Source organism: Girardinichthys multiradiatus, chromosome 12 (assembly GCF_021462225.1).
Source record: "Girardinichthys multiradiatus isolate DD_20200921_A chromosome 12, DD_fGirMul_XY1, whole genome shotgun sequence".
NCBI lineage: Eukaryota > Metazoa > Chordata > Actinopteri > Cyprinodontiformes > Goodeidae > Girardinichthys > Girardinichthys multiradiatus.
The window spans coordinates 4,263,835-4,291,808 of record NC_061805.1 but is presented as its reverse complement, the minus strand read 5'-3'; the positions used below and the strand labels follow the sequence as shown (position 1 = coordinate 4,291,808).

Genomic DNA, 27,974 nt, shown 5'->3' with positions numbered 1-27,974 from the left:
CTAGGACCTTCATGATGTGGGATGTCAGGGCAACAGGTCTATAGTCATTGAGGACTGATGGGGGAGTTTTCTTTGGTACCGGAACAAGGCAGGAGGTCTTCCACAACATCGGAACCTTCTTCTGGGCCAGGCTAAGGTTGAAGAGGTGCTGCAGAATCCCACAGCTGCTCTGCACAGCCCTTCAGGACTCCAGGGCCGACACAACCTGGACCTGCAGCTTTATTCTGGTTCAGTCTCTCCAATTGTTTTTTTTACCTGACTTCTTGAGACACACAGGTGGAAGGGGGGGTGGCATGTTGACAATGATGTAGACTGTGGCCTGACGCAGTGAACGTGAAGATCCTAGGTCTTGTTTGAGACTGGGGTCTAACTGGAATATTTGAGGAGAAGGTCCGGAGCTAGTTCTCTGCGGAGGATATTCATGCATGTTTTTTAATGTATTTTATATATATATATATATATATATATATATATATATATTGTGTGAATGCGTGTATTTGTTTAAAATGAATAAATAAATAAAAAGCCTGACCTGCCAATTTTGGCCATAGCCTTTTTTTTTTTTTTTTTTTTTTTTATAACCGACACTTTCAGGTGTTCTATGGTCACAATACAACTTTAAAGTTCCAATCTGATTTTATTGAAAAACATTGAGGAATACCCATGAAACAATGCAAACTTGTTTTAACTGAACATGAGGCAGTATTCTCAAATATAAATGAAGCATTTAGATCATTGCAATTCCTTTAGTCTTTCATTTTTCACATTTAAAAAGAAACAAAACTTGCACAACAGGTTAGACACGTAGATAAGATCAGTGGATAATATCGGTTTCACGTGCAAGTATCAGCTGATCACCGATCTCCCAAAATTAAGGAAATTGGGGCCAATCCATCAGTGCACCCCTAACTTCAAATGTACAAATCACACACCACATACTCCACAGTTTGATTATTAAATAAAGGTTAAGTTTGCCATATGTAAAACCATACACTATATGACTGTGCATGCAGTTATATTAATTCTGGACTCGAATGATTTATTTTACTTGTGTGTTTTTTCCAGGTTAAACGATTATAAAACACGCATCTGCTATAATTTTAAAAATAAGAATTGGTTCCACAGTTTAGATTTGTGGGATTTTTCTCTAATCCACATAGGCTCAGAATTATACACAAGGGCTTAAATATATGCCTACCTTCACCTAAATCTTTTTAATAAGAGGTAGTGAAGGTGCTAGAAATTCTTTAACCAAATAAGGCCAAGACCTATTAACTGCTTCATGACTACAGCTTGTGGTGTATTTGGATGTTTCAACACTATGACAAAGTTTGGAAAACTGTCCATCTTGGATCATAGGAAGTCCACTAGAAAGTTCAGGACCAACCCAATAATCACAAGGCTGAAGATGACCAAACCCTGGAAACACCAGTGTCACTGTCTACAGTACAGCCAGTTTTACATGGTCACAGACTAAGAAGGTGGTGACCAGAAAAGAAGCCCCTGCTCAAATATCAACACCCTCCAGCCCAGCTGATATTTACAGGTACCTCCTGGACAAACCAAGTGTTTCCAGGAGAAAATATTTATGTGGAGAATGGGAAAAATATTGGGCTATTTGGCCAGCAGTGACAAGAATTATGTAGTTAACAACACTGTAGTGGGACGGCATAGTGGTAGCCAGGGAGACATGTAAGTGGAGCCTATTTGTCCTCTATGCAGTTGTCCAAGGTGTGGCTCCCAACTTTGGGAACTTTGCTGCTTGTCATCCAGTTTTCTCTCCCTTTTCCTTTTTCATTACTGTGAATAAAGTCCAATTCCGCCACTAAGTCTTTAAAAAACAAAAAAGACCACTATATACTGTGATGATAGCATGAAGCCGGTGAGGAAGAAGAAACGATGATTACCTCTAAACTTCACCACAAATCAGAAGCCTTACAGTTGAAATGTGGACACAACAAGGTGTTTTAATATGACAGCGATCTGAAACACACCTCAAAATTGATTTTTGAATGTATCAAGCAGACTGACATGAACCAATTGGAATGACCTCCCAAAGTCCTGTTCTTAACTCTATTTGTGGACTCTAGGTCCATTCCAGGAAACCAACCAGTTTAAATGAACCCTAAAATTTTTGAAAGGAACATTGGTCAAATGTCTAGCCAGACATATGCATACTCACACATATGTGTGTGTGTATATATTAAAGCCTTTCACTTTAGATCCTGTTTTTTCTCAAATAAATTGCAATAATGAACACGTCCGGAAAGATTAAGAGAAACTCTGAAAATTGATCACATTCCAGAGATTTTAATGACAGACAAAAGCTATGTCACATATGAATCACAAGATTGCATGACAAATGAGCTTTTTGTTCTTCATGTCTTTAAAGTGACAAAGTTATTAAGTAACAATTTATGTTGTTTTGTTTTCATTACAGATGATGGTCCTAACACTACGGTAGTTAACCCAACCACTGACACGCAAGCAAGAACCTCCAGGCAAATTTAAGAGAAATCAAACCTGATCCATATTATGTTATTAGACCTCTTTCTAAACATGGAACCCTAACTTCCTTACCTGTAAGGATACGGTTGTACACATTTCTTTCTGTTCTCACGAAAGGCATCCCGCCAAGTAGAGTGTCAGTGTCTTTATCACCTCCAACGCCTTGTGGGACCTCAAAATGTTTTCAGCTCTGAAAAAGTTGGTGGGATCTGAGCCGGGACAGCTCAGGGAAAAAAACATTCCTGCAGGACTGCAGTCCATGAACCAAAGTTTGCAAAGGCGCTTCGCTAAAGGGGTCCAGTATAACAGTAAGATGAGCGTGTCAAATATCAAGGCAAACATTCCTTCTTTGCCAAATCTGTCATGATGACTTTGATGTCTTTTTTTTTTTTTTTTGATCAAGTGAAAATAGTTATCAGAGGAGACAGAAATACTGGAAAGAGTACTTTATGGCACCGACTGCAGGGGAAGAAGTTTGTGGAAGAGTACATTCCCACTCAGGAGATCCAGGTCACAAGTATTCATTGGAATTATAAAAGTAAGTCCCATCTTCTCTGACCGTCACAGACTGTTGTTACTTTTTGAATGCTGCTTTTGTCATTTTGAAGATTTCTTTTGACATGTGCTGTTTGTGCCTGGTGATTTATTTCAGTGGCTCCATATCAAGGTAAAAATAATCCCATTAAAAGGTAGTTTGAGCTAACACAGTTTTAGAGTGTTAGATTCTTCTTTAACAAAGGTAGATCTCTTCACCACTACTGCTTATTGTTCTAAATGGAGATGCACCGTTCAGAGAACTGTGGTGTTTCACTGTCTGCAGTTTTTGAAAAGCTTTGACCTGTTCATACGGATTTTTATCAAATTTTAGCCTTCCTGCTGTGACCAATCATTGCATTTTAGGATCACAGGCAACCTCACACTGAGTGTGTAACTGTAAATCACCGTAGAATAAAACAGGATTATATTAATTTAAGAGATAGACAAAATGGATACAGATTCACATTTTAAAGCGTCCTCTGCTTCTTATAATGGCAAATAGCGCAGTTAGCTCTGTGTGTGATTCCTAGAGGGCTGGGGTGTCCAACTCCACTCCTTAAAGGCTGGTGGCCTGTATGTTTTATATATTTATCTGCTCAAACAGAGCTAATTGATTCAGTTATTTTGAACCTGCAAATTATTTAAAACCTGCAGCACCCACTTAGGCCTGGTTCACATGGCAGGATTTTAATGACGATTTGTTGCCCTTCTCTTCCCCTTCCAACATGCCCATAGTCATGATGTTACTTAAGATAATGTTATGAGATATTCCTGCTGTGTGTGGTGTCTTAAGAGTGATCTAGTCTGTTCGGAAGGACGTCGGGACCGCTCTGACCTTAAGTCGGGGATATTCAACATGTTGGATTGTCTTACCCCGATATTCTACTGTGTGTGGTGTTCGCCGAGGACAAATGAGCATGCAGCCTGTTGAATGTGACGTGTAGCCAATCAGAAAGCGACGTGACAGAAACATGCAAGGGAATTATTCTGAACTCACGTTTGATCTTGAGAGGGTTTGCGAGATTTCCCATCTGAAATCTAAATTTTTGTGAATGAAATCTGTTGGTGTGTGGTGCTTGTCGTGTAGCTGGACACCACACACTGTAGGACCGAACTTGTTATACCTACGATTTTTCTATCTTCACATGTGGGGTCTATCAGGTTTTGAAAATCAGCCGACAATTTGAAAATCCTGCCATGTGAACCAGGCCTAAGGACTGACATAGGACAGCACTGCCCTAGAGAAAGTAGATCCATTCCATATCTGAACTGCAAAACTCTGAGTGTACCTGGATTACCAAACATAGCATGTTCTATGACAAAGGGAAGTTCAAAACGTTAAAACAGAGGAAATACATTGAGCCTTCCTGTTATCTGCTGGAGTTGGCTCTGGGTTTATTTATCTGTTGTAGGATTGTGAAGGAACAGCCAACATACCTCTGCAGAAAATACAGTTTCCTTTAATTGGCTTAAAAAACCTATTTGTGCTTCCTTTGACTGTTTTAAACCCTGAACCCTTTTACTGATAATGAAAAATGTTAACTTTGAGTCTTCTTCACTTAGTTACAGCGTCAGCACCGGTGAAGACCATTGCCTTTAGTGTTACCTTGTAGTGCTTTGATATGGTGAGCTCATCGGAACCAACAAGTCAGGGTTGATCAGCCTGAAAACCATCCAGTTATGGTGACCAGACAATTTCTCAGTGCATCTCTAGTTGTAGGCTGTAGATCCATATTAGTCACCTAACCCCCTGTGTCTTCTGTAATCCTTTCCGTCGTACTTTGAGACAAGAATACTGAGTCCGGTCTTTGTTTTGTGCCCAGCTACTGATGACGTGGTGAAGGTGGAGGTGTGGGATGTGGTGGACAAAGGTGAGTGTTGACATGCATGCTGACATTTTGGCTGAGAGTAGCTTTGCTATGAGATGTTTTTTTATATTTTTGTCTTCCTGCTGCAACATTTAAAGACATCACAGAGACATGTTCAGTGTGCTTGTTTGTTTCTGTCCTCAGTCTTGATGTTGTCTTTCTTACGCCTCTCTTGCACTCATCTCAGGTCAAAAATACCCTCTTCTTGAAGGTGTAGGTGAGCGCGACTGTAATGCATAGAAACTCTTGTGTGCTTTGGGTGTGCCCTGCCTCCTCCCACTTTAATCTGAAAGTCAGTAGTGTGAAGGTTTGGCTGTGCTTAGAACTGCCCTGTTACTACCCGTTTATTTGATTTTATTCTGCCATGTTTTGCTAGAGCCTGAACATCTGCTCCTTGTTAGCCCTGACTTGATGCCAGCAGTGTATGCTAAGGCTAGTGTGACCAGGGGACTTTTCTGAGAGCAAAGTAGATAGGCTGCCGTGCTTGCTTTACTCATGACTAAACACATGCAAGCAAATAGCCTACAGTAGACATTGGATGCTTATGTTTAGTTTCTTCTCTTCCTTTCTGAACTTATTATTTTGATCCTCTTTCAGGCAAAGGCAAACGGCGTGGGGACAATTTGAAACTGGAGAATGAGCCGCAAGAGGTGATTATCACATGGCTGTCATGCAGTCAGGCTCACTAGCATGTAGGAGTTATTTTGTTGCTTGAGGGGGTCTGTGAAATATGTAATTTCAAAAATGTTTGTGTTGCAGTCAGATGAGGTGGCCCTGGATGCAGAGTTCCTGGATGTGTACAAGAACTGCAATGGCGTCATCATGATGTTTGACATAACTAAGCAGTGGTAAGACATTTTGGTTTCATGGGACAGTGCATGGACAGAAAAGGTTTCATTGTATTTGAATCTGGCTGTAAAGCTCTGAGGAATTAATACGTCACAGTTCTGTATTACTGTTCATAGAATCCTAAGTGAGTCGGTAAAACTTATCTATTTAAATAGGTCTTTTTCTCATTGTTGTTAAAGCTTCCAATGTCAGTTGACGTCAGGCGTTATATATGTGTAAAAGTAACTATTTGTTTTTTAAATTAACATCTAAACTATTCGAATATGAAGTATAGGGCTGCAAGATATTAGGAAAACATGCAATATACAATAAATTGAAAGTATTAATATCTTACTGCTTTGGATCTCAGATAATAAATAATCTTTGCGGCTAATGGAAAAAGAACAAATAAAGCGCTTTATTTCCATCCCAACAACACTGTTTTATTGGCTTTTTTTTTTTTTTTTTAAGTTCAATCTGGCCGATTACTGCTGATTCCACTCTGCAGCAACATAGCTGTAGTTTCTTAAGCAGACCTAATTCAGCATGCCTGTAAAAGGGCACACCTTAAATGATTGCTGCAGAAATAGTGGGCAGAGAGTAAACACGAGGGTTGCATCAGCACATCCAGATACATGATATTGCATTCACTAGACAGAAACCAATCAAGATTTCAGCAATATTTTAGGGAATCCCTGTTTTGTTTCATGAATTGCAAACTGTGCTTTAAAGAATCTGTGATCAGAGTAACATTAATTTGGTTTGAGTAGGCTATATATTACAGATTTTGTGCTTGTCTAATTCATGAATCTCAAACTGTCTTTTAAACAATCAGCACAGAATCATCCAGTTCAGGTTTGATCAGTGTAAATATGTTAGATTTTTACCTGGAGGTGACCCAGTGCTGTCCAGTATTCCACTTATTGATATAATTTAAAATAGCCCTTTAGTTCAGCATCAATAAAAAGCTTCAAAGCAGGTGCCAACTTCAGCATCATTAACGGATAGCTGTAAGCCAGTTGTATTGTGCCTCTAACGGTTCCAGCACTGCACGGCTCCACTCCTCTCTACCTTGCCCTGCTCGGAACAAAACCTTTTTCCAGTGTTTCAGCATAGTGTGCGGTGCAAAATAAAATAAGCACTCCCTGTCGCACATCATGTGCTCGTAAAACGGTGAGGTTACATAGTCCAAACCACCCTCCTGTCTACAACTTGCAGGACGATGACCATTAATGGTGTCCATAATATCAAACCACCGCCGCAGCCATCGGGACCAATAGCCAATCTTGAGTTAGCTTTTTCTGGCCCTGCCGCATTGTGCAGTGAAATTTGTGGCTGGTCATTCTCTTCACTACCTCTGACAAACACCTTCTCATGCCGCTGACGTACAGCTGACCACCCTGATGGCCAATCAGTGAACAGGAGTCACACTTCGGACCTGCTGACGAGCAGGGACCAAGAAAGCCAGTACCGGGCTGGAAAAGCCAATAATGGAAATCGTCGCAAAACTGGCTGAGTGGAGCCCATGGAGAAGGGGCATTATTGTGCTTACAAATAATTCCTATTTTGTCTCTCACCCTGTCACCATTCATTTTTTTCTACTGAGGGCTGCCATAACAAAGGCATTAATAAAGCAGGATCTTGTAAATGTGTCTGCAAAGTTTATTTTCTACTTCTTTACCTCATGTCGTCACAGCTGGTTTGTCTTTGTAATAGTGGTTTCCTAAACTTTCAGCAAGTTTAACCAAACACTTCTTGTTGTGCATTCTTTTCCAGTGGCTGAATTTCAGTGAATCATATTCTTGCGTCCCCAGAAAATGATAATGATGACTTTGTTTCAAACACATATTCACATCATTTATGTTTCAAAAATGAGGTACCTCATTTAGCCGTTTCATTCTGATCAGTGGTCAGTCTCACTTTGGTTAAAGGTTCTTTGTATTGACAGGCAAAGGCTTCAGCTTGCTGTGCTGCCCTAGAAGTCCAGAATAGCAACAACAATGTTAAAACAGAGGAAGTTTTTAACAGAGAAAGTTTAGTGCTCCAACTATTAAATTAAAACTGGTTAAAAGGAGCCAAATGAGTTAGTAGTTCAGTCAGTTGTTACTCTTTAGGAGTTCCCACAATGTTATCCATATTTTCACCAGCAGCTGACACGGCACCCCAGACCATCTCTGACTGTGGGTACTTGACACTGGACTTCTGGCTTTTTGGCATTTCCTTCTCCCCAGTCTTCCTCCACACTCTGGCACCTTGATTTCCGAATGACATGCAGAATTTGCTTTCATCCGAAAAAAGTACTTTGGACCACTGAGCAACAGTCCAGTGCTGCTTCTCTGTAGCCCAGGTCAGGCGCTTCTGCCGCTGTTTCTGGTTCAAAAGTGGCTTGACCTGGGGAATGCGGCACCTGTAGCCCATTTCCTGCACACGCCTGTGCACGGTGGCTCTGGATGTTTCTACTCCAGACTCAGTCCACTGATTCCGCAGGTCCCCTAAGGTCTGGAATCGGCCCTTCTCCACAATTTTCCTCAGGGTCCGGTCACCTCTTCTCTTTGTGCAGCGTTTTCTGCCACACCTTTTCCTTCCCATAGACTTCCCACTGAGGTGCCTTGATACAGCACTCTGGGAACAGCCTATTCGTTCAGAAATGTCTTTCTGTGTCTTACCCTTTTGCTTGAGGGTGTCAATAGTGGCCTTCTGGACAGCAGTCAGGACGGCAGTCTTACCCATGATTGGGGCTTTGAGTGATGAACCAGGCTGGGAGTTTTAAAGGCCTCAGGAATCTTTTGCAGGTGTTTAGAGTTAACTCGTTGATTCAGATGATTAGGTTCATAGCTCGTTTAGAGACCCTTTTAATGATATGCTAATTTTGTGAGATAGGAATTTTGGGTTTTCATGAGCTGTATGCCAAAATCATCCGTATTAAGACAATAAAAGACCTGAAATATTTCAGTTAGTGTGCAATGAATATAAAATATATGAATGTTAAATTTTCATCATGACATTATGGAAAATAATGAACTTTATCACAATATGCTAATATTTTGAGAAGGACCTGTATATTCCTTGTTATGCAGTACTGACTGATGGATCTAGTTCAAAAAAGTCAAGTTGACATGTTTATTTAGCTTTTTTCCCTCTTCCCAATAGATGTTACGTTTTTTCTCTCTCACCTGCAGAATAATGTTATGCTGTGATTCTGTACATTTTAGGACATTTAATTACATCCTGAGGGAACTACCCAAAGTACCCACCCACGTTCCAGTGTGTGTTCTGGGAAACCACAGGGACATGGGGGAACATCGAGTCATTCTCCCTGATGATATAAGAGACTTTATTGCAGGACTAAACAGGTAAGTGACCATTTGTTTTTGTTTTTCCCACGTTTCCTGCCGTGACATTTTTGAACCACCATACAGAGAAGCTGCTTGCCTACATGTACCAGAGCAGCTTTGTTCTACACACAGAATATCTAGAGATTAACATCCTAATTGCTTGTTTGACATCATTAAATCATGGTTGCATCTGGCATCAAAGTAGACAGGTTGCATTAATAAAATATGAATGTGTATTTGTTTTTTTACTTTAGGAGTATTTATATGGGTTCATGAGGTTAAACTTGTGTGTACTAGTTTGCCAACTGCAATTGCAAAAATGTTCCAAAATTGCCAAAAGTAGAGACCTCGCAACATTCATACCCCTGTTCCATCAACACAGTTCGGAGCCCATTCTAGTTCCCAAACGTGATTTTGGACCAGTAACGTGTGTTTCCACCGACAACCAGAGGTTCCAGAACACAAACTCTGGTTCAACTGGGGAATCTAAGAACACTTGGTTTTTCTGCGTAAATCATAACATCACCTGTGGGCGGGTCGAAGCCACAGACAACAGAAGCAACAAGTACGAAGGGTGAAGATGAAGAACATACCATATAAACATTATTTATATGTTTACAAAAACACACTAAACATGCCTTGTATAACTACTGTTATCCGTTACACTCGCGGATGCTGAACATATGCAGAATCAGAAAAGCTTTATTGCCAAGTACTTTTTTGGACATACAAGGAATTTGTTTTGGCGTAGTCGGTGCAATACAATACAAATTAAACAGTATAAACATATCTACAATACCGTACCAGATGGTGATGGAGGAGGTGAGGATGGACTCAGTGATGGCTGTGTAGAAGTGCACCATCATAGTCTTTGGCAGGTTGAATTTATTCAGCTGCCGCAGGAAGAACATCCTCTGCTGGGCTTTCTTGATGAGGGAGCTGATGTTTGGCTCCCACTTGAGATCCTGGGAGATTATGGTTCCCAGGAAGCGGAAAGATTCCACAGTGTCAATTGTGGAGTCACAGAGGGTGATGGGGGCAGGTGGGGCTGGGTTCTGCCTGAAGTCCACAACCATCTCCACTGTCTTTAGAGCGTTGAGCTCAAGGTTGTTCTGGCTGCACCAGTCCAACAGATGGTCCACCTCCCATCTGTACGCGGACTCGTCACCATCAGAGATGAGACCGATCAGAGTGGTGTCGTTCGCAAACTTCAGAAGCTTGACAGACTGGTGACAGAGGAGAACATTGTACATCCCATTGTTCTTGCAATAAGTCGCTGTCTCCTTTTTAATATTAACTGTAGCTTATGGATGATCTGTTTTTGCATTAGAAGAGACATTGTGTGCAGCTCAGCAAGTTCTGCTGTCTCACTACCACGTTGTTTAATGTCCAATGTTGATGACTCATGCTTGGTTCCCTAAGACTTGTGCGCGCGTTGGTGCTCAACAAAACACCAAAGGTCAAGGGCACCCGAATCAAACCGGTTCAAGAATGACGGTTTTTTGGTAGAAAAATTCTGTCGGTGCCCAAGAGCAGCAAGGGGCACGTACCCTTGGCTGTTGGAGGCCACAGCAGCCCAGGGCAGACCAACACAAGGCACCCCACAGAGTATCCATACCCTTAAAAAAAGCTAGGCATCCAAGCACAGGAGCTGCAGCCCTCAGGCCAGAGAGGCACAGAGAGAGATGCAGGGTACTGAAGTGTCCGCACAAGCACGCCGCAGCAGAGTTTTCCAGCACCAAGGTGGGGGATCCACCCCAAGCGCCCCAAACCTGTTGGGTAGGCATCAGCAATCTGTAGTGGCCATGACGCACAAAGATCATGCCATCTCTCCCAATCGAACAGCCCCGGGGAGCTGAGGGAAGTGGGACTTCCCCAAGGGCCCAGCCCAGTCCTAGCCGGTCCAGAACATCCCGGTGAACCATAGGGCACCAGCCAGGAATGTTGTATAGTGTGTATCTCCAAAGTGCATTGAAATTGTTGCTGGAGGTGGTGTTTCAGAGCACTGCTTGCTGCTTGAGTCTATGCCAGCTCAACCCAAAGCCCTCTGTCTGTCTCCAGTGACAGTTTATGAAGTAATATTAAGCTTTTAGTTTGGTACTTCTAGATAATAAATGAACACATGTACTGATGTCACTGACAAGGTTATTATCGTTAATGAAATAATAAAAACTAGAAGTACAAAAAAAAAAACGTTTTCGTTAACTGAAATAAAAATAAAAACGAGACTTGGCAAAAAAACAAAAACTAACTGAAATTGTAATGAGTGTTCACAAAACTAACTAAAATTAACTGAATTTATAGAGATAATGTCCTTAGTTTTCGTTTGTGTGTCTCATGCATTATGAAGTCTAGTTTCCGATTGTTGTTTTCATTTCTCGCTGTGCCGCATTCCACCAGCAGATGGCAGGTACATCAGTCAAGTCATCTGTGCAGTCCATCCACACCTAGGCATCATGACAGAAAAACTTGGGATAAAGCGCCAAGAGTCCAAATTGGGATTAGTTTCAATATGACTGCATTTTAGATAAAAGCAAGTGTCTTGTAGTGTAGGGTGATCAGACATCCCCGATTTAGACGACCTGTCCCTGGAAATGTCCCAGATTTTAGTGTTTTGTGAGAAAAAGAAATGTGTGTAGACTGAGGAAAATTGTTAAATAATTAAAGAAAAGTTCATATTTAAAGGATTATCCTAGTTTCCTAGTATCTAAAAATATCCAACTACTAAAGGGTATCTGAAAGAAAAATTTTATTTGTTAAATTGTAATTTCTCAGTATGTTATACGTAATATTTTTGGAGAGGATTGTGATTATATTATGTCTTTTTTTAGAATAATGAACATCTGACAGAAGAGAAGAGAGGAGGAAAATAAAAAGACAGAAAAAGAGAGAAAGAACAGGAAATTGGAAGAGTTAGAAAGAGAGAAGAAAAATGGACTGATAGAAAGAAGAGTAAACCTAAGAGCAGGGAAAGCAGATAAGTGTTAGAAAATGGAGGAGAGGAAAGAAGACGGACATTACTACTGCTCTATATTTGTTTTATTACTCTTAGGAAATGCTAACAACAGTGTGGATAGACTTTCCTGCTATTACACTTGATTTTTATAGTTAAATTATGAATAAATATTTTAAAATAAATGAAACTGTAACTACCAAAGTTTTCATATTATCTTGATAACATTTAATTATTTTAATCTCTGAGCTGGAAATGTCCCCGGATTTAATTTCAGAAAGAATACTTAAAAATATAACTGAAACGAATAAAAACTAAACTGAAACTAAATATTAAAAAAAAAATAAAAACTAAACTAGCAAACGCTAAAAACCTATTAAAATTAAAATTGAATTGAAAATGTGAAGTCAAAACTAAATGAAATAAAAACTAATGAAAACCTTGGTCATTAGCTAAAAATGGCATTAACAGCTTTAACATGTTTACCCTGTGTACTCAGAAGTAGATCAACAGACATGTCAGAATAATTGAATTTGAATGAAGTCGAGGCTTTAGTGGATGTATAATATTTGTCTTGTACAGACCAATGGGATCATCCTACATCCACTATGCTGAGTCCTCAATGAAGAACGGATTTGGCTTGAAGTATCTGCACAGGTTTTTCAACATCCCCTTCCTACAGCTGCAGGTTAGCTTTTTGTCACCATTGATCTAGTAATAATTATTTCCAAAGCAATCAGTATTCTTTGAACAGGAGACGACATAGAGCTTTATTTCATCGTAAATATGTGTGTGTGTGCGTGTGTGCGTGCAGAGAGAAACCCTCCTGAGGCAACTGGAAACCAACCAGCTGGACATGGACGCCACCCTGGAGGAGCTCACAGTCCAGCAGGAGACTGAAGATCAGAACTACGAGATGTATGGCCATTGTTTCCCTTTTCTGATTGTGTGTTGACAGCAGAGCCACTTGAGGGAGCTGTTTCAACTTCATCCAAAATTAGAGCACAGATGTGGTCCAGACACTGATGTGCACCATTTTGTTCCACCCATATCCTCTTTGTGATACTCTGACCGATAACATAGTGTAGCTGTTCTGTCATCTAGGTGGGTTAGGGTTTAGGTGTTGTGTTGTTCAGGGTGTCAGGAATACCAGATGGATGGAGATCTTTGTAGACATGCGCAGTGCTAGGGAATTTTTTGTTTTCTTGTTTTGGGAACGGAAAATTAATATCGTTGTGCATGTGGACAGTGCTCAAGATTTTTTGATAATAGCTACAAGAACCATTGTTTGGCTTTTAAATAATTGTTCATTCAAATGTTCACAATACCAAATCTTTTTTCATGCAAGTCAGGGAAATTGTTCTGTGAACTCTACAGTTTCTTGGACAACTTGGAGTCTCGCAGTAAGGGCTATGCTTCTCCTGGTCCAGCTAACGGTCAGAGTCCCTCCTCTGGCTCACAGTCTCCCATCGTCCCTCCCAGCGGTGCTTCGACAGGCAGCTCCAGCCCCAGCACTCCACAGCCCTCAGTACCCTCCCAGATGCTTCCTCAGTCTCCATCTGTGTCTGCGTCCTCCCCTGCAGCCCCCACAGCAGTGGTTAGTGGGGCAACCTCCCCTACAGCCGAGATGAAACCTCTGCCCCAGTCTCCCGAACACCAGCAATCCTCTGCTGCTCCTGGGGGATCAGGTCCCCAAAAACGCAGTTTCATGTCCCGCTGGTTCAGTTCATATCCTGCCACTGAGGCACCGACTTCTGCACCAGGTGAGTTCAATCAAACAATGACCCAAGCAAAATCTGCAAGGTCTGGGGTCTAATTTATTGCTTAGGATCTATACTGTAAGTGTATGTATGCCCAAAAACCAAAAATGGCGTACGCCAAAGAAAATTCATTTCTTAAACCATGGACCAGCAAGCAAATTCCCCTTTATAAAGCACCTCAACGTTGCGTTCAAGGTTCCACCTCATGTTCTGCTCCCTACTTGCCCACATTCAACCATAAATGGTCAATGCACAGCAAGGTCTTCCAGCAGTGCCAATGCATCAATCGTGCAGCATTACGCACGAGTGTCACCATGGTATTTAAATGTTTACAGCACTCAGTGTTATTGCCTCACACATTGCCACAGTTTCTGTGTTAATCTGTGGTCCAGATCATCTTGTTTATTATCGGGGAGAGCAAAGTGATGGTGAGAAAACGCTTTTATTTTATTTATTTGAAAGGTTCTTATGTATAGTTATGGTTCACCAGTACCAGCATAAATAACACTGTGGTTTTGAATGCTTATGATGCCATCATTCTAAGATTAAAGTTTGATATGGAGTGAAATTGAATGTCTGACATTAATCATGATGCAGTTTGGCTTCAGTTCACCACCTCTCCATCTGCGTCACCAGTTTCCCCTGTTTCCGAATCGAGGGTCAGAGGGTCGCAAGAGGGGCCGCACATTCTCCCAGGACGTTTCTTTTTTAAAGATCGCAACCTTTGTGTGGAAAGTGATGTGGCTATGAATCACTCACTTCTAGCAGTAGTTCCACTTAAAGGATATGCAAAGACATACTAAACATGAATGTTTTATTATTCCTGCTATTACCTTGTCTTGGTGTGTTTATATTAAATTATACTACTGTATAAAAAGTATATCAGTCTCACGTGTTTCACCATTAGTTAACACGTCTATTTGCCAATATGATGTTCAACATTGAAAAATCGATTATACAAATGAAAGCCCTGGAATTGAATCTGTTTCATCGAAATGATATAATATCCAAAGACTAAGAAAAATCTCATTGAATTAAAGTTTATTTATTAATCAGACAAATTTATTTATAGAGTCTGAATTGGCCTGTCGAGACAGTGGCGCATCTAAATGTAGCCTGATCCTATTTTGACACATGTTCATGTTTTTGAGGTTTACCGTTATACAACATAGGTTATAAGTATAATTATTCCTGTTTACGTTCTTGTAATTGTTGCACATTATCCAGCAGTCTCAGATTTTAGTGACCACAAGAACGCCTGTTTTTAATTATAGCTATATTGCACATATGATGATGGTCACTGTAACAGAGATGGATGCAGCTGACACACTTTGTTTATATCTAAATGCTTATTGGGTTCCGTTACAAGTTTTCTTTAATGTGCTGACAAATTGCTAAGTTACCTGCAATGCACCTGCAACAAGTGTTATGTTTCAGTCTGACTGTTTAAACTGGTCAGTTACAAAAACTAAACTGCCATCAGATAAATAGAAAGGCTTCAGCAAAGAAAGTTAAACCCACAGAGGATGTATTACATGAACATCCTTTAAGCCTGATTGAGATCACCTCCTTTTCCTGTGCTCAAAAACTGTTGAATTATGTGCAAAGTTGCAAAGTTTCAAGAAGATACTCTGAATCTTTGAAGTATTTTATAACAGCAAAACCTGACCTAATAGGATTAAAGACAGTTGTCTGTATTGAGTATGAATCTTAAATAATTTATTCCATCTCACTTATATTGCCTTACAGAAGTCTTCATATCCCTTGAATATTTCCAGACCATGCCACCTTTCACATTATTCCTGTATTCTGTACATGGCTTGATGCAAACTACAAACTTTCTTTGGCTTTCTTTCAACGGGGGTTTCTTCCTACTCATCCATAAATGCCAGATTTGGATTGCATGACGAATAGTTGTTGGGTTGACAGATTCTTCCTTTCTAGTTGCAGATCTTTGCAGCTCTTCCAGATCTACCATGGACTGCTTGGCTGCTTCTCTACTTTTAAAAAGATCACAAACTACTGCATTTGTGTAAAGATTGTGCTTCACTTTTAGAAATATAAATACCAGATGAATTTTTATTTGACAACAATGTACACGAACCTTCTAGATAGATAGATAGATAGATAGATAGATAGATAGATAGATAGATAGATAGATAGATAGATAGATAGATAGATAGATAGATAGATAGATAGATAGATAGATAGATAGATAGATAGATAGATAGATAGATGGATAGATGGATAGAGAGATAGAGAGAGAGAGAGAGAGAGAGATAAGAATCTACTAATTAGTCATGAGATTCGAGACATAGCAGTTAAAAATGCAGTTGTTTCCAAGAATAAAAGGCCTGACTAAAGTTGGAATGTCATGTGGTTTAACACCTTTGTTGGGGCTGGGCTTTCTGTTATTGACGAGTAAATACTGGGATGAGAGCCTTTGAACACTGGGACAAATTGGAATGGAGCTGATGTTCTTGATTGTGGCTCAGAATTGTCTTTGTCTTCCTCAGATGACCCTCCTGCATCTGTGTGTTCTGCTAAAGTGCAGAGTGTGGATGATTTTGTGCCAGATGAAAGACTGGACAGGGGTTTCCTAGAAGACAGCGTGCCCTCAAAGAGCAAGGTGCCCCAACATGCCCCAGCTTTGGCTGTAGACAGCGACAGGTGAGAAGTTCACTTCGTTATGCTCCTGACTCTGACAGGTTAGTCGCAGCCCTGCACAGGCTGCCTTTAATGGGAGCAAGGCGCCTTGGCAGGTCAAGGGAGTGATTTAGTGATGGTGTATGATTTGTGTCACCAGCAAGTCACAGGATTTAAAAACATAAGAACAAATCATTTGCAAAAAGAAGAGTAAGAAAAGGAGATACGATTTAAATTAAAGTATTGGCTCAGCCAACAACAGTTACATGGTGTTCATCTGCAATTATTGTGTTGAAAGCAATGGTGTTGGGAGACTTTCAGCAAGGCTTACAGGTCCTTCTCAAAATATTAGCATATTGTGATAAAGTTCATTATTTTCCATAATGTCATGATGAAAATTTAACATTCATATATTTTAGATTCATTGCACACTAACTGAAATATTTCAGGTCTTTTATTGTCTTAATACGGATGATTTTGGCATACAGCTCATGAAAACCCAAAATTCCTATCTCACAAAATTAGCATATTTCATCCGACCAATAAAAGAAAAGTGTTTTTAATACAAAAAACGTCAACCTTCAAATAATCATGTACAGTTATTCACTCAATACTTGGTCGGGAATCCTTTTGCAGAAATGACTGCTTCAATGCGGCGTGGCATGGAGGCAATCAGCCTGTGGCACTGCTGAGGTCTTATGGAGGCCCAGGATGCTTCGATAGCGGCCTTTAGCTCGTCCAGAGTGTTGGGTCTTGAGTCTCTCAACGTTCTCTTCACAATATCCCACAGATTCTCTATGGGGTTCAGGTCAGGAGAGTTGGCAGGCCAATTGAGCACAGTGATACCATGGTCAGTAAACCATTTACCAGTGGTTTTGGCACTGTGAGCAGGTGCCAGGTTGTGCTGAAAAATGAAATCTTCATCTCCATAAAGCTTTTCAGCAGATGGAAGCATGAAGTGCTCCAAAATCTGATAACTAGCTGCATTGACCCTGCCCTTGATAAAACACAGTGGACCAACACCAGCAGTTGACACCCCAGACCATCACTGACTGTGGGTACTTGACACTGGACTTCTGGCATTTCCTTCTCCCCAGTCTTCCTCCAGACTCTGGCACCTTGATTTCCGAATGACATGCAGAATTTGCTTTCATCTGAAAAAAGTACTTTGGACCACTGAGCAACAGTCCAGTGCTGCTTCTCTGTAGCCCAGGTCTGGGGAATGCGGCACCTGTAGCCCATTTCCTGCACACGCCTGTGCACGGTGGCTCTGGATGTTTCTACTCCAGACTCAGTCCACTGCTTCCGCAGGTCCCCCAAGGTCTGGAATCGGCCCTTCTCCACAATCTTCCTCAGGGTCCGGTCACCTCTTCTCGTTGTGCAGCGTTTTCTGCCACACTTTTTCCTTCCCACAGACTTCCCACTGAGGTGCCTTGATACAGCACTCTGGGAACAGCCTATTCGTTCAGAAATGTCTTTCTGTGTCTTACCCTTTTGCTTGAGGGTGTCAATAGTGGCCTTCTGGACAGCAGTCAGGTCGGCAGTCTTACCCATGATTGGGGTTTTGAGTGATGAACCAGGCTGGGAGTTTTAAAGGCCTCAGGAATCTTTTGCAGGTGTTTAGAGTTAACTTGTTGATTCAGATGATTAGGTTCATAGCTAGTTTAGAGACCCTTTTAATGATATGCTAATTTTGTGAGATAGGAATTTTGGGTTTTCATGAGCTGTATGCCACAATCATCTGTATTAAGACAATAAAAGACCTGAAATATTTCAGTTAGTGTGCAATGAATCAAAAATATATGAATGTTAAATTTTCATCATGACATTATGGAAAATAATGAACTTTATCACAATATGTTAATATTTTGAGAAGGACCTGTATATGCTTGGTGCTGAGGTGTTCACCATTTTATTGGGCTGTCATTTCAAATTTTAATACGATTGATCAAAACTTGTGGATGTAACTTGACAAAGGTGGAGACCACAAGGGGTGTGAATACTTTACCAAAGCACTGTATGAACATAATAGTTACCTTTCTTGTCTTGTAGATGTTTGATTTCTAAAGAAATAATACTGCGCACTGCATAATCTGGACTTCTTATTTGATTTATGATCTGACTCCCAAATTAAGATATAATTGAAAAGTTTATTTATTTTTGACCGTGGCGACAGTGGTAGGGGTTCGTCCTGTAACAGGTGGGTTGCTGGTTCAGATCCCCGCTCTGTCTGTCTCAGTTGTGTCCTGATGGTGGTCAGAGGGCCTGGTGGCGCCTGAGAATGGCAGCCTCACCTCTGTCTATGTGCCCCAGGGCAGCTGTGGCTACACTGTAGCTCACCACTGTCAGGTTGTGAATGTGTGTATGAGTGGGTGAATGACTGATTGTAGTATAAAGCAATTTAGGTCTCTTGGGACTTGATAAAGCGCTATACAAGTGCAAGCCATTTACCTTTTTTTTTTTTCAGAAAACAGTAATATTACATAAGAACAATTAACTTTTTTTTTTACTACAGAAATATTTAGTTTTGAGAATGTTATGCCCTACACAATCAAGGAAAGACTGATGACTGGCCCATCTGCTGGACCCAAGCATGCTAATGGCAAGTTGAATGGAAGAAAAAGGGTAGAAACGGAGGTAACTACACCATTTGGGAGGATTGTTACGCAAATGACCATTCAAGAGTTTGGGGGACATTTACCAGACAGGGAATGTAGCTGGAGTCAGACCTTCAGGAGCTACACACTCAGATACTTTTGTTGTGTCAAGCCACTCCTGAACCAAAGACATCTTCAAGTTAAGTGTCTTACCTGGGCTGAGGAGAAAAAGAACTGGACTTTTTCTCAGTGGTCCAAAGTCCTCTTTTCAGATGAAAGTAAAGTTTGCATTTAATTTGGAAATCAAGGTCCCAGAGTCTGGAGGAGGACTGGAGAAGAACAGAATCCATGTTGCTTGAAGTCCAGACTGAAGTTTCCACAGTCAGTGAAGATTTGGATGTCAAGCGCTTTGAGCTTGACATCATGAGTATGACTGGAAAAGCGTTATATAAGTTCAGTCCATTTACCATGTAATCTGCTGGTGTTGGTCGTCTGGGTTTTTTGTCCACATTGTAAAAACTAATAATATCTACTTTATTGACCACAGTATCACTGGGCATGGTTGGCTGGCAAACCTACCTGACTTAAACCCTAAACCTGTTGGACCAATAAAATATGTTACTAGGCTCCACAGTTTTAACATGTTGCTGACAATGTTTTGATTGGCTGCTGCTCTCCATGAGCATGACCCCAGCTCCTGGCATAAGCTGTTCTTTCATGTGGTCCAGCAGTGAAGTGGTCCTTGGTTAGGACTGGTTTTCTGGGCCAGAGGTAGAACAAGTGTGGTGAAAACACAAAAAAACGGTGCTAAGTAAGCACTAGCACCAGTTAGGCCCTGGAACTGGTTTAGTGGAAAAGCCCCTGACAGAATTTAGCTGCCAGTTTTTGATATGTTTATGAAAAGCTTTGAGCTGCTGATTCCTGCTTCACTTCAACAACTATAATAGAAGAAGACTTAAAAACAAAATGTTTTTTTGTAGTTTTCCTGCTGAATGCTCATTTAGCATTTCTTTGTGGAGCAGAGGTAATGTCACACCATGTGTAGCAGACTCCACAGGCTGCCAGAAATCAGATGTATCAAAGATACATAGGCAGTGAAAACACAATACGTCCCTCAGTTAATACACAGCTAACTGCTATCAGTTTTGATTTAACACAGTCAGATTTTAGGCAGAATGTTAAAAGAAAGAATGATTCAATTCTTAATACAGTAAAATGCTCTTTGCTGGATGTTTGCTATTTAAATAAAAATGTAACTTTTTCCTGACCTTCATATGCCATGGTAAACAAACACATCAGTTTCAGCATCTCTACTTGATCCCTGTCTTCCTTGGTTGTGTTGCTCTACTCTTCTAGCCTTATGCATTTATTCAGGTACAGAGTGAAATAGTGGAGTTCAGTTAAATCATTGTTCTCACTACTTGTGAAATATGAAGGAATATTTCTCCTTTTCCTGTTGTGATACAGTGATGCAGAAAACAGAGGAAATCCAATGGTTTCTGGTTTCCAGGATGAGCTTGATCCTGATGACAGCGAGCCCAGTCTTCCCCAGGTTAACACTCTGCCCCACAGCAAAGATATCTCTCTGACCAGTGATGAGGAGGAGGTTGAACAGGTTGCCCCCACAGTCACACAGGACCAGGACTTGGACAGTGAACCTCATCTGAAAGCGTAAGTCTTATTTTTGTTTTTGTTTTTTTCTTTTAGAACTCCACAGAAACTAAAATTGAACCACAATTACAATTGATTTGAATATTGAACTCTTTATTAACAGAGCTGAACCAAACCATTTCAGGAACACTACTTAGATTGGACATTTTTTCTCTGAAGGGGTTTGGTTGAAGTTAAGCGTACCCACAAATACATCTTATGCAAAATCTCTTGAGTTTCTTTAAAAATAATTAGATAAAGCTGTAAATTATGCAACCATGATGGCTCATATGCGTGTAGATAAAATGCATCAACATTCACCACTTCTGCGGAAAAACAATCAATCACACAGATATGACTAGGACATCTGAAGTAGAGGTTATGCAGCCCAGAAAATCCTAAGGAATAAATATATATTAAAAAATTTATTAATAACTGAATTTCACTTTTCCTGAAAGTTTTTTTTTTTTTTTTCAGGCCAGTTATTCAGCTCACAAAAGCAAAGGTGACTTCCCAAGCTTTGGAGCGCAAAGTCCACACCACGGCACCAATCTCCTTAACTTTAACCCCAGCGGAAGAGCCACCTACTCGACTACAAGGCAGAAAAAAGGGAAGCACACGCAGAGCAGAGGACTCTGATACAGACCCAGAGGCACCCGTGGCCCAGCAGATGCTCTCTTTTGTCATGGATGACCCTGACTTTGAGTCTGAAGCATCAGACACCCCAAAAATAGCAAAGGTGAACTAAAGCAGATTCACAAAATTTAACTGAGGAGAATCATATTGGGTAGTGGGCATAGTGAACCCCAGAATGGCTTGATGTGCTCATCAGTCTATGTGCTAAGTGTATTGAATGAAATTAGAGATGCAGCGATCAGAGTTTTGAAGCTGATTTCTGATCTCTGGTTTTTGTAAAGCTCTGTCCTGCTGATGCAGGTTTTAGCTAAATACTATTTCTCTTAACTGTCTGATAAAGATATCTCTCATAACTGCGTCTAAATATGTTATCTTGCCTTTTGTGCTTTGAGCGGTCATTGATAATGGAAGCAGAGGCGATGTCACAGTGTGCGAGAGAGCAGTCGCTGTAAAGCAGGGTTTTACTCTAAGCAAAGTCAAGGTGACTGAGTTAACATTCAAAATGATTTTACATTAGCGATGATGAATATAGTTAGTGTGGTTAGAATTACTAACTTTAAACAGGTCTGTGTGTATCTCTTGGAAACTGAGATGTTGCATTTAATCTTCGTAACTACAGACAGATTGGGGCATCTGTGACACCATATTTTCACACATTGATGAGTGTGATATAACTAGCAACTCACTAACAGGAGCTTCAATAATTTCACATTTTGAATCAATGTATAAGACACAACTAAAGGTGTTGGACAATAAACCCAATTTATATTATCATTAATATATTATTTCCCAACTACAGCTGTTAAGGTTTAATAATTATATAAATTTCTGAATGCTCTGCATGGCCTCATCAGATGTTCCTCTCTGTTGGACCACCTTTAGTCAGAATGTTCTGTCATTCAGGATCTATGGATCAGTTCACCACACTGTCAGAGAATCAATGAGTTTGGCATCTGAAATAATAGGTTGAAAACAATTTCAGATATGAATTGGCTTTAGCCACAATTTGGCATTGTTACATGTATATGTCTATTAACATGCACTGTCCAGATTAATACATAAAATAAACAGGGTTAGGGTTAGAGTCTTCCCTCAGTAACGGCCTCCACACCAAATGCTGTTGTTGAGACCTGTTAGCACTTTAGTATGGTGCTTTCACTGAGTAGAAAAACATTGGATTTTTCAGTTTCTGACCAGCTGATTTCTCTGCATCGCCAAATCCAATGCAGTAAATAGAACTTTAAACACAAAAGCAATATGAATGTCTGTAGGGCCACAATAGGCATTTAGCAGTGCAGTCTGTTACCATCCATATCAGATACAGTATTACACCGCCTGGAAGGTAGCTACACAACGCTCACATTTCTCTGTAACATTAGTGACTTTCCTTTTTCCCCACTCACATTGGACTGACTGATGTGTTTTTGTACAGGACACCTTTCCAGTCAGAGATGAGCTTCTGTCTGACCTCTCTGATGAGGACATGCATTTAACTAAGGTGCCGGTACCACTGAAGCCCACTGTGATTTCCTTCAAACTCAAGGATGATACTGACCTTTTTGGCCTCGGAATCCAAGAAGAGCCTCTAGCAGCGAAGGACAGCAGCGACGACCAGGAAGGCCAGTCATGAAATAACTTTGTGAATATTTGTTTCACTGATATTTTTTCCATTGCACCAGTATTTTTACTGACTCATTTTCACACATCTGCTTATCACCATGTTAAGGAAGTGTTATTGACAGGAAGTGGTAGATGGGTAGTAAAATATTGATAGGTAGTTCATGTGTTTCAAAAGCTCTTTTCCAATGACAGGAGACACATTTAATACCTTACAGGGACACATGTTTGTGCCAGATGTAAACAGGATTATTATATAAAACAAATGTTTTCGACCTCAGATGTACTTCATCTGTCATCTAAATACCACTTCTGATCTAAATCTTAAGGCTGACTTATGTGCTGTCCCCTTCTAGAAAAAGAAAGCAAGCAATCCAAAGAGAAGAAGAAAAAGAAGAAGAAAAGCAAGGAGGTAATGGTGTTGTTTAACGTAGTTGTATATCAGATAATCTATGTTCTGAGTCCAAGTTGTCCTCACACATTCAGCTATACAGGTCCTTCTCAAAATATTAGCATATTGTGATAAAGTTAATTATTTTCCATAATGTCATGATGAAAATTTAACATTCATATATTTTAGATTCATTGCACACTAACTGAAATATTTCAGGTCTTTTATTGTCTTAATACGGATGATTTTGGCATACAGCTCATGAAAACCCCAAATTCCTATCTCACAAAATTAGCATATCATTAAAAGGGTCTCTAAACGAGCTATGAACCTAATCATCTGAATCAACGAGTTAACTCTAAACACCTGCAAAAGATTCCTGAGGCCTTTAAAACTCCCAGCCTGGTTCATCACTCAAAACCCCAATCATGGGTAAGACTGCCGACCTGACTGCTGTTCAGAAGGCCACTATTGACACCCTCAAGCAAGAGGGTAAGACACAGAAAGAAATTTCTGAACAAATAGGCTGTTCCCAGAGTGCTGTATCAAGGCACCTCTGTGGGAAGGAAAAAGTGGCAGAAAACGCTGCACAACGAGAAGAGGTGACCGGACCCTGAGGAAGATTGTGGAGAAGGGCCAATTCCAGACCTTGGGGGACCTGCGGAAGCAGTGGACTGAGTCTGGAGTAGAAACATCCAGAGCCACCGTGCACAGGCGTGTGCAGGAAATGGGCTACAGGTGCCGCATTGCCCAGGTCAAGCCACTTTTGAACCAGAAACAGCGGCAGAAGCGTCTGACCTGGGCTACAGAGAAGCAGCACTGGACTGTTGCTCAGTGGTCCAAAGTACTTTTTTCGGATGAAAGCAAATTCTGCATGTCATTCGGAAATCAAGGTGCCAGAGTCCGGAGGAAGACTGGGGAGAAGGAAATGCCAAAATGCCAGAAGTCCAGTGTCAAGTATCCACAGTCAGTGATGGTCTGGGGTGCCGTGTCAGCTGCTGGTGTTGGTCCACTGTGTTTTATCAAGGGCAGGGTCAATGCAGCTAGCTATCAGGAGATTTTGGAGCACTTCATGCTTCCATCTGCTGAAAAGCTTTATGGAAATGAAGATTTCAGTTTTCAGCACGACCTGGCACCTGCTCACAGTGCCAAAACCACTGGTAAATGGTTTACTGACCATGGTATCACCGTGCTCAATTGGCCTGCCAACTCTCCTGACCTGAACCCCATAGAGAATCTGTGGGATATTGTGAAGAGAACGTTGAGAGACTCAAGACCCAACACTCTGGATGAGCTAAAGGCCGCTATCGAAGCATCCTGGGCCTCCATAAGACCTCAGCAGTGCCACAGGCTGATTGCCTCCATGCCACGCCGCATTGAAGCAGTCATTTCTGCCAAAGGATTCCCAACCAAGTATTGAGTGCATAACTGTACATGATTATTTGAATGTTGACGTTTTTTGTATTAAAAACACTTTTCTTTTATTGGTCGGATGAAATATGCTAATTTTGTGAGATAGGAATTTTGGGTTTTCATGAGCTGTATGCCAAAATCATCCATATTAAGACAATAAAAGACCTGAAATATTTCAGTTAGTGTGCAATGAATCTAAAATATATGAATGTTAAATTTTCATCATGACATTATGGAAAATAATGAACTTTATCACAATATGCTAATATTTTGAGAAGGACCTGTACTTGTGATTGTCTACATTAGCAGCTGTGAATATTGTTGCATGGCTACATTTCCTGTCACAGGGGGAGGTATAAAGTCACACTATTTAATTCAGGTGGCACTTCAACACAACCAAACAGCTTTTGTTTTAATCTCACTTAATTCAGTTAAAAATACATTTTTCCTCTCAAAGATAATATATGTTGCTAATAAACTATCAGAGTTATGGTGTCAGTGTAGATGGCGATGGCTGTGGGCTTTATTACAGCAGGTCAGAAGAAGCCTCTGACTGAGGACAGACTGTTGCATCACAGTCTCATGAAAAGGATATTCAGGGTTGTCCATCATGATTGAATTTTATGAGCTATATTTCTCTAGAGGCTCCAGAAAAGCCCCCATAACAGAACCAGCCTTCTTTGTAAGCTTGTTTAAGCCACTGGCTCTTATGTTGGTTCCCCAAGATACGATGCTCCTTTATCATCTGAAGTTTGTCTTGCATCACAGCACTATTGTTTGCAAAACATAAACAGACAGAATCAAAAGTACACATAGATTGCATTCTCCACCATAGACCTATAGAGGTTCTGCAGCATTTTGCTGTAAACACTGAAAGAACTAAGCTTCTTTAGGAAGACTGTATACAGTCTGCTTTGTCTCTGCTTGTATACAGCTTTAAAGTTGGGTCTGTTGTCTAGTTGAAAACTGAGATATTTATACTCCACCACCTCTACTTCTTTACCATGATGGCAGGATTAACCTAATCCTGTTTCTCCTGAAATCTACAATCATCTCCTTTGTTTTGTTTGCATTTAAAATGAGATGATTGTTTGGACACCATGCTACAAATGTTCACCAGCTCTCTGTAATCAGCCTCTTGCCTCCTGGAGATATAAGTATCCAACATTATGCTGATGGTGCTGTTCTATACTTGGCAATCAAACTGGATGAAACTACTTTCTGAAATTATTCACTTGTGTACTTTTGAATTTCTTTTGGAAAAATGAATAAAATAAGGATTAGAAAATGTTGTGATTTTTATATTTAAAGACTGTTTTAGTAAATTTCATGCCTTACATACAGGAGGATGAGAAGAGCAAGAAGAAACACAAGAAAAAGGAAAAAGTCGAAGCTGCAGCTGCAGCAGGAGACGACAAGGAGAAAAAGAAGAAGAGGCCTCGATCCAAGAAAACAGAGGTGGATGAATTGGAGGACTTTCTTAGCGGAGTTGCTGGCTCGGTCAAAAGAGACGATGGTGATTATGAAGAGTTATAAAAGTTACTTTTAGAAGAAGTCATGGTCAGTTAAAAAAGCAAAACAATAAAGGTCAACTTGTGTATGCATAAAACAGCCATACACTCTAAACCACCATCTACAGTCAGATCTGTAAACTAAAATTCTGCTTCCTTTTGGGTCCCTCAGACCCCCATTCTTACTCCTGCTCTCATTTCCACTCCACCCAATAAGAAATCCCCAGGACTCACAAGTACTGTAATGACTGGTATGAACACAGCTGAGCTCTTTGTACTTTGATCTGATTCCTTTGATTTAGGCTTTTCTTTGGTCTACTACTCTGGTGATTCACTCCGAATGAGCTGCTGTAAATAGGACCATGATTTACTCTGACTGTTTGTGTGGCTGTTGTAGTGATTGTAAGCATGCTCAAAGTGATGACTGACTCCCTAAAGACTCCATAGTGTCCTTTTTAATAGTTTAAATGGGAAATATCAGATTGAACATTGGTGTAATTATCAACACTGAAGACGTTTGACTTCTCATTTTACACCTTTCTGTCCGAGTAAAATGTTCATTCATCACTACTATCGGTCTCCAAACCGGCTCATTTATAAAAACATTTAGTTACTTTCATATCTGAAACTACATCAGTTATCTTTAAGCTAAATGTGGTCCGATGTTAATTAACCAACCTTTCCCCGCACCAGTGGCAGTTTGGTAGACTTTAAGACTGTAAACTGATGACTCTCATGGTCAGAAAAAGAATAATCTGCCATTAAGTGAAGATGAAAAAAGCCCAGTTAGAATATATTGAACATGTTATCTACATACAGGGTGCAGGATGTGGTTGGATGTGTGTGTGTTTTTTCCCCAGTTGTTGCCTTAACCAAGGTTACCAACAAGGAAATGATGTGCAGCTCTTCCTGTGGACAGTTTCAAGTGTTTTTACTGTTCATCTTGTAGCTCTGTCTGCTTTAAAATGTTCTAGGTCTTCATTTTAAAGCCTTTCATCAGATTGTGGTGAATCTTTGCATTTATTGTATTTTGTTTCTTGTTGAACAGCCTTGTGAAAGATTCATATATTTCTTTGTAACATGTCTGTTTCTTTTTGTGTGATCCTTTATTTATTTCTTATGTTTTGTTGCTTCTCATGTGGTGTGTGTGTTCAGACTGTCCAGTCACACCAATCATGCAGCTCTTTATGGCTCACAGCTGTTCACATTTCTGAACTTTTTACTTGTAATATACAGTCAGCTATTTACTTCAACTGCTTTTTAGAGAGAGGAAACAGACACAGTGATAATGAACTGCTAAAATCTCCACATGGTGTCATTTTGTTCTAAAACTCACCTGCTTACACTAGATAGAGAGCATGTGGCATCTTCCATGAATCACATGAAAAGGAATTCATCCAAATGAACTGGACGTTTTTTGTTTTTTTTTTGTCCTGTCTTTACAGCTGACAGATCTCAGTTCTCTATCTCTCTCTTGCTCACACACACACATACACAACTAGGTTCCAATCTGCTGGTTTACAAAGAAATAATGTCTTATTCCTAAATTGAAACTATGCAGCTTTATCCTAAATATTGTGGGGGGTTTTTTATCTTAAGTTTGAGGATAAATGCTGACAGGTTTCAAGCAAAGCATTAGATGTAAATGTACAGCAAGGAAAGAATGTGTAAAATAAATATATAGATATTTATGTATATATATTTGAGGAGCTTCATTCCAAAAT

At 40.3% G+C, this 27,974-nt stretch overlaps 1 protein-coding gene across 5 annotated transcripts in view; it reads left to right on the top strand.

The window, feature by feature from the left end:
- Positions 1-27,949, top strand: part of rabl6b (RAB, member RAS oncogene family-like 6b) — a 31,120-nt gene extending 3,171 nt beyond the window's left edge. Inside the window, exons 2-18 of one of the 5 annotated variants that reach the window (XM_047381454.1) lie at positions 2,441-2,816; positions 2,912-3,046; positions 3,161-3,175; positions 4,869-4,916; positions 5,101-5,130; positions 5,511-5,563; positions 5,673-5,761; positions 8,954-9,094; positions 12,612-12,717; positions 12,844-12,947; positions 13,407-13,792; positions 16,306-16,459; positions 20,500-20,703; positions 21,160-21,421; positions 22,751-22,937; positions 23,292-23,347; positions 26,084-27,949. In XM_047381454.1, the coding sequence (XP_047237410.1) occupies positions 2,687-2,816; positions 2,912-3,046; positions 3,161-3,175; positions 4,869-4,916; positions 5,101-5,130; positions 5,511-5,563; positions 5,673-5,761; positions 8,954-9,094; positions 12,612-12,717; positions 12,844-12,947; positions 13,407-13,792; positions 16,306-16,459; positions 20,500-20,703; positions 21,160-21,421; positions 22,751-22,937; positions 23,292-23,347; positions 26,084-26,275 (2,292 nt within the window). In that variant the 5' untranslated portion in view covers positions 2,441-2,686 and the 3' untranslated portion in view covers positions 26,276-27,949. Of the gene's footprint in view, positions 1-2,440; positions 2,817-2,911; positions 3,047-3,160; positions 3,176-4,868; positions 4,917-5,100; positions 5,131-5,510; positions 5,564-5,672; positions 5,762-8,953; positions 9,095-12,611; positions 12,718-12,843; positions 12,948-13,406; positions 13,793-16,305; positions 16,460-20,499; positions 20,704-21,159; positions 21,422-22,750; positions 22,958-23,291; positions 23,348-26,083 lie in introns of those variants that run through there. The other 4 variants (XM_047381455.1, XM_047381456.1, XM_047381458.1 and 1 more) reach the window with 4 other exon arrangements.
- The last annotated feature ends 25 nt before the right edge of the window (positions 27,950-27,974 follow it).